The following is a 16875-nucleotide window of genomic DNA, read 5'->3' as shown; positions in this document are numbered from 1 at the left end:
ATATGCCCTTCCTCTGGGGCAGATGTGGGCCCTTGGTTATGTGTTTTACCCATAGCAGGAAATGACCAATTGTAATGAGAGCTGATGACCTGACTTGTGGCATACTAGCTCTGAAATTTTGATGAATGGCTTTCAGACAACTAATTGCAAGTGGAGGAAGTGAAGCATGGTTTAGGGGAAGTACTGAAAATGCACAACTTGGTTTTGAGAAGTAGAAACAGCAACAGGCTCTCAGCTCTCAGGTTTGAGGCTGGAGCAGATGTCTTTCGGCTTTCTGCTGCACATATGGGGCCGTGTGTGTCATGTGCGTTATTCTTTAATCTGACCTACTGAAATTGTTCTTTTTTATTATATCTCCTTTGCAGTTCTGTTAACCCAGAGTCAAATTAAAATTAAAACTATACAGTATATCAGAGGTAACTTAAAATGTAGGATTATACAGTAACCGGTAATTGGTTGGCACAGATCCACAGCATTCAAGACCCTTTGAAAAAACATCCTTTGCTAAGACTGCTATTTAGCTGCACAGTGGTAAGCTCAGGAAAGAAAGGTACCCCGTCATGAGATCTCTTACAACCTCTGCAACCACGGTAATGTGGTGACAGCTTTGTTATTCCCCTCTTCTCCTTCACAACTAGGATTTTCTTTTTCTTTTCCTTTTATCTTTTCTCTGCCCTGCCACAGTGGTGAGACATACAGTGTTAAAAGGGGAGTGTGAATCAGACGGAGAAAGGGGAGGCTCGGCCTGAGCAGTGTGGTTTCTCAGAAGAGCAGTTCAGCCTCTGCCAAAGAAAATAATTTCCCTCTAAGAGGGGGACTGTGCTTGGAGCGCAGGGTTGGGGAGCATGTGATTAGCATCTGAAAAGCCCCTCATTCTCCAAAGCCTGGAGTTCTTTGATGCTGGACACGTTACAGTTCACTCCCAGAAAACTCCTCAGCAGCCCACTAGTGCAGGGCTTCTTTTGGTCCTTTTTTTAATGCTATTTTTTCTCCCTTAAGTGACTTCTCTGAATTGTACCATGATTGAAATATTTTTGAAGTCTGTATCAGATCGGATCTGCCCACAAGAAGCTGTGAAAAATACATGGTAGACCACAACCTGAACATCAGACTGAAAGTAAAGACTCTCATCATTAAGGCTGGTGGCTGTTGGCTACAGTTCTGCTGTTTATATTATGATTGTTCATATTATGATTGCATGATTCAAAACAATACAATAAAACATTAAACAGAAGATTTTCAAATATGCAGAATTGCTTAAAACAAGTTGCTTTTATGATCTTAAAACTGAGGCCAGGAAGGCTGTTCCTGAAGAATTCCTCTCATATCACTGAGCAATAATGTCATTTTTTAAATTTGAGGTTCTGGTAGCTGAGTAGAAGGCTGTATAGAGGCTTTTAGATATAATGACATTGCCATTATATCAGGCTACTTAAAAGTAACCAGGAAGGTAGAAATATCGTTCAGCTAACTGCTTTGAAACTACTTCATAAAAACTAATACATTTATAGAAATGTCAATAAATTATAAGGCTACCTTATTGCTTGATTAAAAAATAACAGTTTATATAATTCTGGAAATAAACTATAAACTAATTATGGAAATAAATTTAAAGGTGCTGGGAATCATAAAGTAGTTTAATGTCTTGTGTGCTCCTAGTTTGGATATGTAAGATGCATTTGCTTAATGATTAACATAGTGTAACAGGCCAGACATTTCATCATCAGTATTCACACTATTAATTCAGTTAGTTTATTAGCAGAGCATAGTGCCTGCCCATCAACATTTTCACTCTCACAGTTTTTTTCACAAAAGATTCTGATTAACTGAATACTGCCTTAGTACATATTTAGTTATGATAGTTAATAAGATGCTTTATTAAGATGCAAATTTTGAAATAACCAGTGTCTGTTTAATGGATATTTTAAATACAATATATGAATTAAATACAAAGTAATGCAGTAAATTGTCACACAGACGGACAATTTTAATGGTCAGCTCTGGGAAACCTACTAGGTATGCTTTATCACATCAATTATGAGATCATGTTCTAGTGCTTGAAACATGGATAGAAACCGCAGCTGTGAAAGCTGTATTCTCAATGCATTTGTGCACCTTAGTCAGGCAAGTATAAAAATGCTGATTTTATTTGCTGTATGTACTTTGCTGTTTTATTTATTGTTCTGTCACAGAAAAAGGTGACAAGGGTGTGAGGTTCTCTGTATTTAGCTGTTCATTACATCAGCAGAAAATACTTAGTATGTACAGAACATGCCCAGGCCAGTCCAGTACTAGACATGTGGACTGAGCTCTGAGTTTGGGGCAAAGTCAGCCTGGCAATTTGGCATTTTGTCAGGTTGCACAAATCTTGTTCATACAAAACCTGCAAAACAGTTTTGCCATTTCTAATTATACCTTTCAATTTTGACAGCATAGTTGGTGACACAAATTATTGATCTCTGTCAAATTGATGGCCTTTATTAATTAAATGGAGATATACTAATTAAGATCACTACATGTGACTGTCATAATTGACTTCCATTTAATTTAGGTTTCCCTCATCAATTTTTATCACAGCTTGGCAGGCTGAGAGCGGAGAGGTCTCCAGAAGAACAGTCCAGCATTGAGAGGGTGCCCATGCGGATTGCATTGAGAGGGCCCTTTGACCAGATGCTGGTCCCACTAAGTGGAATACCTCTCTGCTTACACTAAGAAGAATGCCACATCAGAGGAGTTTATAGGTTCTTAAGTTTTCACAAATAAAAATGTTAACCCTGAGTATACCATCTTTTTTTAAAAATATGTATTTTTATGACATTATCTTTATCCAGCTGCATAGCTGATTTCATAAAGGCCAGAGAAAATAATTAACTGCAATAAATTGAATTCCTCTTATGGTATCTCAGAAATTATCACATGAAACAGAGAGGGTTTCAGACCCCTACTTTATACTCATTAGTGACGCCTTTGCTAGGGAGGCTAAGATGCAGGCATCGGGCATGTTCAAGTGATAAGAACAGCATGTCAGAGATCAGTACTCCTCCCTCACATGTGTATTTAGAAACCAAGGTACGATGTGCTAAATGGACACTGGCGGTTGTTTAAACACTGCATGTTTATAGACTCGATTTATTTATATGTACTGGGGTAAAGGGGGCTCTGTAACTCAACCTTGACATTAGTCACACACACAGCCAGTGGCTTTAGGGAGGACCCCCTTCAGGAGGCTCTCATCATAACCCGCACAGGTCAAGGTTACCCTACTTGAGCACATGAAAGTGTCAAGACCATAAACAACTTAGTAGGAAGCATGTAGGAAGAGTAATGTGCCAGATGTTAGGAGAATACTTGCTGGAATGGCTTATGCATTAAACGTAAGCCAATGGCCTTTGCAGACAGCTCTCATTATGGCTGGTTCTGTACTCAGGGCTCAGGGTCACTGAGAGATGCATTGGTCTAGCGTGTTGAGCAATGGCTACTTGACAGCAGCCAATTCTGCTTTTGGTTCCTTTGACTTTTTTCTATTGCACAATCACACAGACAGGATTCCCTGGACTTAGCCTAACTGACAATCACATGTACTGATTGTGTTTTCCTGTGTGTCAAAGCCTCGTTTCTCTAACATTTGCAGTGAAGATATTGATCTTTGCTCCATTTACATATGGAGCGTCTTTTTGTTTCTGTGGATGACATGATTCGGACCATGAAAAAAAAAAAAGGTCAGCCAACTGCCTGTGATAAACTACCTACAGTTTGTGGTACAGAATGTGTTAAATGGCAAGTGTACAGATGAATACTCCCAGCAGAGAGGGACATAGAGAAAGGCTTCTGAAGGAGAGTACAACATTTTCTTTGGAGGAGGATCTACAGGTGCAGAGTATAACTCAAATTGCAGTGACGTGATTATATACGAGAGCACTAAAGGTCAAGAAGTGTAGATATGAATAAATGCATATACATGACATTGTATGTGTGTATGTATATGCATTTATGCATGTATATACATGAATAAATGTATATGTATTGATTTTGGTTCTGTGGAATACAAAGCCTTTGTTTAAGGTCTTTTCCCCTTTTGTTCAGACAGGAAAATTGTTTAGCAACAGAGACCAGTGACAGAGCCCACATGTAATGAAGCATTTCATGGCTTAGTAAAGTGATCATGTTGGGTTTTTTTTTCTTTCTTGTGCAAATTTAAGATGTTTTATGTAGTAAGTTGACTTTGGAGTATAACATAAATATTTAATGTGAACTGAAATTCAAATATGGAAATGGCTGACAGAGCAGGAAGAAATAGTGTGTGTCTTTGTGTGTGTGGGTGGGTGGGTTGGTGGGTGTGAGATCCAAGGTGCTCACCTTCTCGTGTGTGTTTGTATGGTTATAGGAGAGAAATATACATCCCCTCCTCCATTCTCTGGGCTGCCCTGACCTTCCTCACCCAGATTTCCTCTAAGAGTCAGTGAAGGGGAGTGCCATGGCAACAGGGACATAGGGTGAGGGTGAGTTAGCATTTCGATGGCCTGTGCTGCCCCTGAGTTGCCTGTGTCATCGCTCGTCTGTTTATGATCACATTGGTTTCCAGTGAGGTGCTTTTACCATGGCCTGGTTCAGTGGAGGTGACAGCTGTTGCCGGTCCCCCATGCCCCACTTTATATACAGGCCACCTTGTGTTCCTCCCCACCGAGCGACGAGGCTTGTCCGAGCTGACTGCAACTGGATCATCTCAGCCAAGTAAACAATGGAGCAGTCACGTGAGGAGGAACAGAGGCAGCAGCAGCGCACGCGTGTGTGTGTTTGTGTGTGTGTGTGTGTGTGTGTGTGTGTGTGTGTGTGTGTGTGTGTGTGAATTCGTGTTTCTGTGAATGAGTGTGTGCATTTGTGTGTGTCTGCATGTGCACGCGCGTGTGGAAGGGGCAGTGGCTTTGGTGCACATGCTGAACTTTGCTCTGCTTGGAAGCAATGCTGTGTGCACCATGCCAAACTAGAGCACAGCCTCCTTTCAGAGCGCAGGGTGGCTGTGTGTGTTGATGGTGCCTGTGGAACCGAAGGAGCTGAAAGGGAGGGGGCTTTGGCATTCCCCCAAAGCGTGCCGTGGCAGGAGGCGCCGCCCCGCTCGCTCCTCTGCTTCATTTTGCCCTCTTTTTCTTTTTCTTTGTCCCACCTTTCTTCTTCTTTTCCCTGTCACTTGTTCACCCACTACACCCTATGTTGCATGTGCTTGACAGCTGTGTTGACATGTCACTGTCGCTGTTGTGCAGGTTTTTGTTCTGCTGTCCTGCGAGCACGCACACACTTTCCACGCTGGCACATGTGCTTGCTGCAACACCATACCGAGTTGGTATATATCAAAAACCTTTTCACACTGTGTAGTCACGTTCTTATTCACCTGCTCACTCCTACAGTCGCTCTCTTTTATACAAACACCACCATATGCACAAACAGGGCTACTGCTGCCATGCTGGATTTTTGATTGTAGCGAGAGTCATGCCCTGGTCAAGTGTGTTTTGTTTCGTGTCGCTCTGGTGGCCAAGTTCGTCAGAGGCTCGCGTCCAGCTCAGCACCTCTCATCGTCGTCTCAGCTCGTTGTCTCACAGAGACAGCCAGGACGTGGTGGCCATAAAAACATCACCCATCTTCGTGCAGGCGCAATCCGAGACAATAAGAGCTGCGGACCCTCCTCCTTCCCTCTCTCCCGCTCTCTTTCTCCCACCCTCCCTCCCTCCTTACCTCCCTATCTCCAACAGTGTGGATGAATTGCCCCTCCTTCCTCCTTCTCTCTCCCTTTCCTCTCTTGCTCCCTCTCTCCCTTTGTCTCCTGGCTCACGTTTTCCTGCTCTGCAGGAGAGGCATTTGTCCTCCACTGTGCGGGACGTCGTGCCGCGCCTCCTCTACCCCGTGTATCTCCCCCGGGGTGCCGGGCGGGAGCACCAGCCTCCTGGCGGCACCTTGACCGCTGCATCTGCTGCCGATTAGCACCAGCGTCAACACACTAGCTTGCCCGCATTGCTAAGTTGCCGTTTTTGTTTTCGCTGTCATTTATGTGATGTTTTTCACTCACTATCGTCTCCCTGCAATTTTTTTTAAAAAATTGTGCTTTGTAAAGATGGAGGGATCAGGTGATTTTGAACACTGAAAGCCACCCAGAGCTCGCTGGTTAGCAATAACTGGATGATAAGTGTCTTCTTCAAGGCACTGCTCGTTGTTGGTGCTCTCTCACCCCCATTGAGTACATGGACTCCACCGAAACCCTAAGCAACAGTAGATAAATCTCAGCATTGTGCTGCTATTGGCTGTGCTTAGGTGGGGTGGGTGGGGGTTGGGCTGAATGGGGGTAGTGGTCTCTTCCAGTGATGGTAAATTAATCATATGGTGATCTCTCCTGGATAGAAGCAGAGGTTCAAATCATATTCCCGTATTCCCACTGCTGGTTCAAATCATAGGCGACTCTTCACCACTAAATGTATTGCTGCTATCTTCACCACACCCTGAAGGCGACTTTGTGCAGGGAGTGGGACACATTAAGCCCTGAAGCAGCCACAGTAACATCCCTTACAGAACACATAACCTGTTAGAAAAAGCCCTTATCCTGTAGATAAATGTAAATGACAGGATCTTTGTCCTGACACAGTCAATGTGGATATGATACTGTTAGATAGAAGCCATAACGTGCCCTCCCCTGTGTGATGGAGTCTGAGCATGTTTTATGAGGCACTTTCAAGCTCCTATGCTGCAACCCCCACCTCTACATCCCAGAGATGACTCTCTTGGGGTGTTGGGGGGTGTGGGGTGCTGAGGGTTTTAGAACCAGCATGTTGTTACAGAGAGGTCATGGGTGTTCGGTCTGCCTGGCAAAGAGACCAGGCTATTAACAGGAGAGCAGGCTCCAGAGACCAAAGGGTGAGAGGTGAAGGGGCGTTGCAATCAGGCTGTCAATCTGTTGGAGCGCGGGAAGAATAAGGGTGACACGGCCACTGCTGCATGTGCTCACATCCATCACACAGCCCTGGAACGAGGTGAGGGCTGGTGACACCAGCTTCTCGGCTGCTCTCGGCCTGCAGCACGCAGGTCAGAGGGTCAGCTCTGTTATGGGGAGGCAGCGCTGCCTTGGGTGTGAGAGTGTGGGAGCAGCAGTTTCCAGCGACATCATAATGACGCGTTCAGCCGTTGCCTTTGTTCCCATCGCTGCCTTTCTGCCCATCTCCCTCTTCTTGTCTTTCTCACCCCCCTTCCCCCTCCCCCCTCAGGAGCAAAAGTGCCGGCCGAGCGAACTGCTCACAGCAGATTCGGCTCCGTATTCCCACTGCTCATTAAGCCAGACAGAAACATTCATTGTCTGCAGATCTCTGAAGGAAGCGACTTTGCCGTGCTACACGGCCCCAGAGCTTGCTTTGTTTCCAGCCTTCAGGTAGTCCGCTGAGCCACAGACACAGCATGCGCTGCGGCCCAAGAGTGGCGGCCCCAGCAGGGCTGCCCCTCCACTCCTGCTATTGGTGGCATGCTTTATCAAAGCTGTCCCTGTTGTGAACCGCTTAGGTGGGAGACTGATAAGTGGGCTAGTGTGACATCTTGTTGTGGTGTGTAATACATATCAGCTTTCATACACATCCGTCCTTTAATATATCATGGATGTATGTGTTTATCCACATGCCTGTCCACTAAAATGTTCACCTGAGGAATAATTGGCCCTTATTTTTAATGGACTTGGTCATTTTTGCTCGTGTGTCATATATCTGTGTTTTCACTGTAGTTTTTGTTTTGTTCTACAAGGCTTCAGGCGTTGGCTTCTATTGCTGAGCTGTTTTGATGCCGAATGATCCATAACACAAGCTGTCATTTCTTTGTTCACTCTCGAGTGTGATGTCACCGCCAAGCTGCCCAGCGAGTTCAGCGTGCTGCTCTCTGAGTGTGTGCACCAGCGCCAGCACCAGCCTTCCGTTTCCTGCGTCTTTGGAAATCGGAGAGCTGAGGGCTCGTGAATGACACTGCGCCGTTCGCAATGAGTGTGCGGCTGATGGCGAAAACAGCACCGGTGGGGGTGTGGGGGAGGGAGTGGATTATAAATAGAGGCCAAGCAAGACAGCACAGAGCTGTGCTGTGTTTTGACTGCCTGCAGATCGGAAAGAACACAAGCATATCAAATCTTAAAATGAAATCTTTGTTCGGCTTGAGGCTTCCAGCCCCACAGTTCATCCCTGCTAGGGTGAACTCCATCTGACTGCATGTCACTGCATGTGTTGTGTCCTTGAGCTGCCGTGTGATGATCAGCAGTATCCCCAGGGCCCTGTGCTCTGTGCAGGCGTATGCTGTCCCTCTGCCAGTATGCGCGGGAGAAAGTCTCTGGGGGGCACTGTGCAAGGGTGGGATGTGGTGGGGTAGGGACAGACCTGTGCCAAACAGGGCACTGGGAACAAAGAGCAGATATACACTTCTGTTCTCTGTGGGAACATGCCAGGGGAGGCCTTCAGTAATGCGAGTTAATAGCTAATGAATTCATTAATCCTTGTTTTAACCAGACCTTGCAGAGGGGATATTATGAGTGAGACTCACAGATTCTTTGGATTAACTATTCTCTCAATGGAGCCATTTGGTAGTTTGGATTCAGGCTGGCTTCGAATTATGTTACCTCACCTCATGTCTTCTGTGTTGATTTTCTTTTTCTCATGATGGTAATTTTGTCATATGAGACTCTAAACATGAGTGTAGCAGGTTTCAGCATATAATGCACATATGAGGAAAGCACCAGCATGTACCACAGAAATGGGTTGGTTGTCTGGTAGTGGATCAGAGGGTGGGATGGGTTCTTACAGTCAGTTAAACTGGAGATTGTTCACCATCTCTTAACAGATACTTGTTGGTTCCAGAGGGGCAATAAAAGCCTTGGTTAACGTTCCCGACATGGAAAACATGGCCGTGTGCAACCTGGTATGGCGGTTAGCACCATCCTGTGCATGAGCTACCCCTGCATGTGTCCTGGCTTTTATTTCCCCCAGCCCTATGGCATGTGGCACAGCGTGAGGTCCAGTGTGTGGCTGGGTACATTCCTCTGCAAACACTTGATCCTGCACCGAGTTTCTACAACTCGCACCTCAATATGTGCATCTCATGAAAGGAAAAAAAAAGACATAATCCTTTTATGTGTTAAGTGAACTGGGGTGAATGAAATACTTTGTGCACTGATGGACTTGTTATATATGTCACAGTATGCTGACTCTTCAAGAAGAAGAGAAATCTCTACCAGCTTTATTCCAAAACTTGCTTTTGCAATGATAGTGCAACTCTACAAGAAATTTTAAAAATTGGTTGTAAATGTCTTATACATGAAACATTGCCATTTAAATGATTTGCTGGCTTCAGCGCAGAGACCTACGCTCTCTTCATTAATTGTAACGGTTTATCCTTCATGCAGTTTTGGTCTGTGTAATATGTAGAGTTTGGAGTGTGGATGGCTGTATCACAACTGTTCTAACAAAATGTAGGAGCCTGAGGTGGCCTTGTTGGATGGCTCAGATTTATTATCCATTATTCAGGAGGAAATGAGCGTCATAGCCCAGTGGCTGTAATGAGCGATGGCTGTCGCAGCCAAAGTGGGCTTCAAATGTTCCTGCCTCCTGCTCTTTGCTTCTTCTCTCAAATTAAAGCGGTGTGGAGGAGGAGTGGAGGTGTGGGTGGAGGTGGAGTAGGATGGAGGGGGAGGAGTGGAGGTGTAGGTGGAGGTGTGGGTGGAGGTGGTTGTGTGGGTGGAGGTGGGTGGAGTAGGGGTGGAGGGGGAGGGGGAGGGGCAGGCATGATGGTTGGGATTTCAGGGGAATCCCCTGTTGTTATTTTTAAGCAATGAGCATTCAGGAGTGTTGAAGAATAGCAAAGATATGATTCTGAATGAACACTGATATATATGTTTTTCATATGAAAAATATGAAATGTGTTCTAAAGGGTGATGTTAAAATTACATGAAGTACATGACATCACAGAAGCTATTATGTTGAACCTTACATTGTGAGGTTGCCATAGTCTGTCTGGAAAGGCTACGCAGGGAACTCAAAGTTGAAATAAGTGCGTTCTTATGTAAAAATAATGACACTGTCATACTGTGAGCCTTGCCAGGGTTTATGTGGGTGGGTTGGTGGTGCATGCGCCTCTTCTTGTGTTCTCTTCTCGAGCATAGTACAAACACTATCGGTGGTGGAGATACAACAGGTGACAGAAAGCTGGGACCATGGTAACACAATCAGTCCTTGTTGTTATTATCTCCCCCCAGAGCCAGTGCTGTTCTTGGAACTGGAGCCCTCTCCCTAGCTCCATGGCATGGGGGGCTCTGGGCTCCTCAAAGGGACCCTTACACACAAAGGCCCAGATGTCTGCGAAGGCAGTGTGTTGGGATGGGGGTGCAGGGATTGCATTTCACCCGTTGCCAGCTTCTGCCGTTTGTCTTGGGAGTTTGGACAGGCACAGAAAGTCGACACATCTGCCTGACATGCTGCAGCAGATGTCAGCAGACTGCCATCTTGCCTGTTTATGTCCTCTGCCAAAAACACTCCCCCCAACCCCCCCCACAACAGAGCACGCACCCACACTTGGCCTGCTGCACTAGAGGGCGGCCTTGGGCATGCACCCTTGGGTAATTTATACCTGCACTTATTTTTCCCTTGGGTCATTATTTCATACCTCTGTGAGTTGTTTGATGGCGAGAGGGTATAAGGTTTGGGTGCTGGTGGGATCTGTGTATGATGAGAGCATGTCAGTTCTGTTGCCCCCCCCCCCCCCCCCCCCCCATCAAAGAAGGAGAAGGCTGACGTAAAATGAAAGGGTTGATGTCTGTTTCCAGTTTGCTGTAAGGGAAGAGTGGGGTTCCCTGGCCCCACCTCTCAATGTTACACATATGTTACACATATTAATATGTTACACATATTAATGTTTAATTTAGATGATGTCACAAAGCCTCCAGAAATTTTGAAATGTAAAAAATCTTCCCGTGCCAGACCACTCTATTCCATCTAAAATCAACCATCATACTAACTGGGATTCATACTCCCATCACAGACAGCACTTGTTGAAAGCATCATGTACAGCTAGATGTTTCACTCACCAAGTTTTTTAATGACCATCTCATAAGTACGGTGATGGGTCGCTCCATATGTCTTTATAGGGCCACTAAAGTCAAATGTGATAGGGACCTTTAAATACCTGTTTTGGAGGGTAGCAATAAATCACATGTTAATTACAAAGAATCTATTGTATTTCTGTACAATATATCAGTGGCGCAGGGGTATTGAGGGTGCTAATTAGGTGCTGTTCAGGGACGCTTCTGGCAACTCAAGGCTGGGTTTTGTTGTTCCACCCTCAGCACCCCCTTCCCAAGGTGACCAGGAAGTGGCATAGTGATGGGGTCCTGGGAACAGTGCCAGCGCAAACACACAGCTATCTGTGCAAAAACACACAGAATCTACCTATGCGAATGCACAGCTGCCTGTGCTTATTTATACAGACACTATAATGACATTTTCATCCTGCGAGGGGCACATAAATTTAATCGAGGTTCACAAACTTGTTTGCTAGCCCGTGGTCTTTATCTTTGCCCCGTGCCCTAAGCCTCAGGCCCCAGGCCCCAGACCCAGGTAGCCACTGCTCTACTGCTGACAGAGTCGGCTCGGGGGTCCCATGGGACACTGTGTTTGTGAGAGCTGACAGGTGACCAGATTGATTACAGTCTTCACACACCGATGGCTCCATTCACCGTCCTTTGATAACAATAAAGCATGCGCCAGTGTGCAGCTTGGTGGCGACCTTCCCTGCATTAGAAAACTGCCTGACGACCTTGTTCCTTGTTCTCCACTTTGTTTTTCATGTAAGCCAGGCTTAAATCTGGACCAGGTCTTGTTTACCTGAAGGAAATCTTCACTTTTAATTGTAATGGCATAGAAATGGTATGATGCTATGGCAGTGTGAAGTTGCATCATATGCTGGCACAAATTCTCAATCATTCTATCACAAAATTTTCAAAAAGAGTACAGAATACTCTTCTGTGAATCTGTTGCACAAATGCACAGATGAGCGTTTTTTCATTCTGAAAAAAAGTGATCTATGCTACAGTAAACCCAAGTTTCTTTTGTGTTCTTTTAACAGGAAATCAGAGGAGGAGGTGGACATGGACAAAGTGACTGCTGCCATGGTGTTGACCAGCCTGTCCACTAGCCCCCTGGTGCGGAGTCCCCCAGTAAAAATGGGTGGTAAGTGCACTGCACTGGCAGAAAAGCCAGCTTACACGACCTGACCCCCTCCTGCACTCAGCAGCAGCACATAGAGCAGCACAGGGTTTCCCCTCAGCAGTTTCCTGTTTGTGCTCTAATGCAGCCTTGACCCTGCTGCACACTGGAGCTGGTTCTTCCCCTTATGATTTAGCTGCTACTGCTATGACAGAATCATTTCAGGAAAAATTCCTTGTTGACTAGACAGCACTTGGAATATATATATATATATATTTCTGTAAGTTTAAAATAAACTACACTTAGCCTTTTAACCTGGTTTTAATACACCATGTTTTTGCACATGTTTTGTTTCTACTGGATAAGAACCAAAATATAGGCTGTTATTATATGAATGACAGAGCTCTTTCCATGACCAAATCATGTATCTGCTATCCTCCTGCAGAGGGTCTAAATGGCTCCTGGAAGGATGGAGGCTTTATGCCATCCAGCTACAGCAGCAGCGGCTACTGGAGCTGGAGTGCTCCGAGCGACCACTCCAACCCCTCCACACCCTCGCCGCCGCTGTCAGCTGACAGCTTCAAGCCCTTCCGTGCAGGCAGTCTCAGTGGGCCACCTGACGACGCGCTGGACGAGCAGGATGCAGGGAGCCTGCTGTTTGACGAGCCCATTCCCCGCAAGCGCAAGGTGACCCCCCCCCCCCCCTTCCCATCACTAAGTGAACTGGGAGGAAGAATAGTTTGCATAATAATGATCAGCACCGCGGCAACGTGGAGTTCTACCATCCCTGCTACTACACCCTGATCGGGAAGTATTGAAATGCTAATGTAATTTTGAAAGAGACAAAGTTCATTTTGAATCAGTCAGTTTTATTATTATATGTATTGTGAGGGAGCCCAGAATGTATGTGTTTTTGTGTGTGTGTGTGTGTGTGTGTGTGTGTGTGTGTGTGTGTATTTCTCTTCTTTTATGCATGATCACCCCTCCTTCTTCAGTACAGTTGTGGGGTGTTGCAAGTTGAAGCTGTGTTTCCTGCTGTCATAAGCTCATGTTAGTGAGGTGATGTGAAGCTGTGGAGGGTGCGGGCCACTCCCTGTGACAACCAACTTTCGAATATCAATGCCCCCCTTATGCAGAGTGCAGAGGGGCAGACTGGAAGGCTTGAAGCATTCCAGCTTTCATCATGCTGATGCCACCTTATGTCATACTGATGCCAGCTTCGGTCACACTGATGCCAGCTTCCGTTACACTGATCTCAGCTTCCCTCACATTGATCCCAGCTTCTGCCTCTCTTCCTTTATTTATGGAAGTGAACGGCTCCTTTGTCCCTGCCTCATCTCAGGCACCGTAACATGGGGCAGCAGCCGTCTTGCTGTTGATCTTCCGTAGCAAACATTAAATTGCACTTGGAGATTCATCCAGATCAGTAAAGTGCTCCCCTGCCTGTTGAGGATGTAAATAAATGCTGATATGCTGATCTTAAAGAAGTGATAGAGAGAGAGAGAGAGAGAGAGAGAGAGAGAGAGAGAGAGCTAGGAAGCGATAGTGAAATTCAGGGGAAAGTAACAGTCCTTATCTCGGCTTAATAAATCACCTTATTGCACCAAAATGAAGGAAAAAAAGACACTTTTTTGTAGTTGCTAAATCCATAAAAAAGACTGAGTTCATTTGCTGCCACAGGCCAGTGATGTCCTCTAGTGTGTTTCTTTGGTGTTTCTTTCAGCATAAGTTCTACCTTCCCTGTCATGCAGTGCTAGGTTTTGCACAAGAAAACACTTGGTTTGGGTTTTCATCTATTAATTAGATGCCATTAACCTGGCAGTGGGAGCTGGAGTGTTTTTGTCACCCAGGAACAAGAAATGACTGCTTTGTGTTTCCAACTAGAACCGTCACCTCCTCGTGGAAATTAAATTAGTGCCTCGACACAGTAAACAGGTAGCAGTGTGATGCACATCACAATAGCATATGGTCGGGGACTGAGGTATTCTTTGTCCTTCTGGCTTTCAGCAAAAAAAACCAATTGGTGTGTATAGAAGCAGTGGTTCCTCAAAGGGGCCACTGTAATTAGTGTGGCCAGGTTGGGCTAGAAGTCACATGGGTTATGACGGCCGCACGTGTAGTGTCAATCTTGCTGCCCGCCAATTAGCAGGCTCTCCGGCCGCAGTAGGGCAGGCGTCTGCCCCACTCTCTGAGCTCCAGGGGCTACTGGAGGAAGAATGAGATGAAGTGCCTCTTTCTTCGCAACCCTCCTTTGTGTGGAAGTACAGCGGGAGAGGGGGAGCAGGGGAGTGGGGGCTCTGGAGCAGAAAGGTGGGCTCACACTGCTACACTGATCCTTTGTTTCGGGCAGAACTCCATGAAGGTGATGTTCAAGTGTCTGTGGAAGAACTGCGGCAAGGTCCTGAGCACAGCGGCAGGCATCCAAAGGCACATTCGCACTGTCCATCTTGGGTAAGATGCACGGGTACAGTATGGTGTATTACAGCCCTCAAGCTCATTGCATAATGGAAACAAATCTAAAGCCATCACTCCAATACTAAAGGATGCACAAATCTTTTTATTAGACATTTAATTAAAAAAAAATCATAGTGAGTAAACTTGCAGTAGAAATAATGTGCTTACTGTCATGATCAGGTACACACATACACACACACACACACACAGCTAGGAAATGAGAACTAACTGACAGTCATCACAGTGAACTCTTGATACATTTTATAGAGAGAAATTCTGCACACTGTTCCTTATCAATGTGTGTCAAAAGATTCAAGCAGTTACAGTTTTACAGATGGCTGTACGATAGCAGGAGTGTCAGAACTCCAGTGCTAGAAGCTCAGGGCTGTGTGTAGCAGTGAGGATCAGAACACTACACAATACTCAGTTGAGGGTCAGAACACTGCACAGCTCTCCAGTGAGGGTCGGAACAGTGTGCAGTAGTCCAGTGAGGGTCAGGGCATTGCACAATAGTCAGTAAGGCTTAGTTTAGTGTCTCTGCTTCAACACATTTGATTAAGCATATGAGATCATTACAGAGCCCCTAATAAGTCAAGTGTGTTGATTCAAGGAGTATGATATGCTGTGCTACACTGCCACTGTAGAACTCGGGTTTGACACCTGCAAAGTAGAGTAATGACAGGATATTGTAAGTCAAGGACACACTAATAACATGCTACATCCATCTATAGTTTACCTCCAGCAGAACAGTATTAAATGAATACTTCATGATTTCATGAAGGCTTTAAGTGCATCGTGTTGTGGCACTTAAGGCATATAAGAGATTTTCCTCACAGTTTTAATGAAATACACTGTACCTTACAAAACATTCAAAGCCTTTTAATTGTATTTGCCTATAGTTTAATATAGGCTCTAATAGTAGACACCCGTTAAACTGAGAGTAATTGCCAAATAATTGATGATGGAAAATGACGTGCTGGTCATAAAACTAATTAGAGTAGAGAGCCAAATGAATCAGTGCACTAATGAGATGGTGTTCTCCCTGTCCTCCTTAGCCGCAACTGCGACTCTGAGTGCAGTGATGGCGAGGAGGATTTTTACTACACCGAGATCAAGCTCAACACTGATTCGGTGGCAGACGGCCTGAGCAGCCTGTCCCCTGTGTCTCCGTCTGTGCTGTCTCCACCGCCCTCTTTTGAGCATAGGAAGCCCGACACTTCCGGCAGCACAGCCGGGTCCAGGAACGAGAGCAGCAGCTCCACTCCACTGAGCCGCTCCGCCCCCAGCACGCTGTACCTGGTGCATGCAGACCACGCCTACCAGGTAACACCCAAGCACCCTTGTGAGCATTCACTTTGAGCACACTTCATTACGACTCACTAGCTCAGAGCACCTAAATGGGCATCCCTGACCCTGAACGTTCTGAACTGCTGTACTATTGAATCTTCTGAATGCAGCACACAGGAGCCATGGCATTAAAGAATTAAAGAGTTTATTCTTTTTTAACTTTGAAATCAAGACCCTTTATTTTGGTGTTTAAGATTCAGCTGGTATACTTTGAAGTTAATGTAAAACCAGCTCTGCCAACCCTGTCATAACAAGTAAATTATCTCATCTCAGGCACAGGTTAATGCCTGTAGTGAGTTGTTTGCCTAAGTAGTGCGTTACTAAAATCACACTCAGATAGTCACACATCATCTCTTTTTCTGTAATTCTTTTTGGAGTGATTTCCACAACATAGTATTAAGATATAAATCACAGCTTTAGACAAAACTGGGTAGACAATCATGACAAACCAAGCAGTCCTAAGTAGCCTGTCCTGCTGGAACAGGGAGTTACTGGGAGAGCTTGCCCAACAGCTTTGCTTAGCTCTGCCCCAATGTAGGCCAGCATAGCTCAGTGTGACTTGCAGCCCCTTGCTGTCCCCTTCACAGGCCACAGCCCCTGTCAACATCCCCTGCACTAGCACTGCTTGCTCCACCCCCTCCACCCACACCGCTGGCTTCACCCCCTCCACCAGCTGCAGCATCTCCTGGCAGTCCCCACCCGTCACCTTCACTGGCACACCTGTGAGTACACAAGCTCACGATCAGACACACTCAAGCACCCACAACACTACCCAGGTTGCGGTTGTCTTCCTGTGTGTCCTGTCTGGCATGCATACATTCGCAAGGACTCCCGTTGTGTGGCCTTCACCGCTCCCTGCGGTAGGTCACCCTGA

The 16875-nt window shown here is 45.7% G+C and overlaps 1 protein-coding gene across 8 annotated transcripts in view; it reads left to right on the top strand.

Annotated features, from left to right (window-relative positions):
* The window catches only part of znf704 (zinc finger protein 704), a 33966-nt gene that overhangs the window by 8105 nt on the left and 8986 nt on the right, over positions 1-16875 (top strand). For 6 of the 8 annotated variants that reach the window (XR_004776364.2, XM_081702349.1, XM_035528915.2 and 3 more), the window contains exons 3-7: positions 12121-12224; positions 12646-12887; positions 14551-14651; positions 15710-15977; positions 16589-16723. Coding sequence is in view for 7 of the 8 variants with exons in the window: in XM_081702349.1 (XP_081558475.1) it covers positions 12121-12224; positions 12646-12887; positions 14551-14651; positions 15710-15977; positions 16589-16723 (850 nt within the window). In the remaining variant the exon portion in view is untranslated. The remainder of the gene's footprint in view (positions 1-12120; positions 12225-12645; positions 12888-14550; positions 14652-15709; positions 15978-16588; positions 16724-16875) is intronic. The other 2 variants (XM_081702354.1, XM_035528916.2) reach the window with 1 other exon arrangement.

The sequence above is a fragment of the Electrophorus electricus genome, chromosome 2, assembly GCF_041902795.1.
Source record: "Electrophorus electricus isolate QZ-2024a chromosome 2, ASM4190279v1, whole genome shotgun sequence".
NCBI classification, from domain to species: Eukaryota; Metazoa; Chordata; class Actinopteri; order Gymnotiformes; family Gymnotidae; genus Electrophorus; species Electrophorus electricus.
This window is presented reverse-complemented; position numbering and strand designations above follow the sequence as displayed.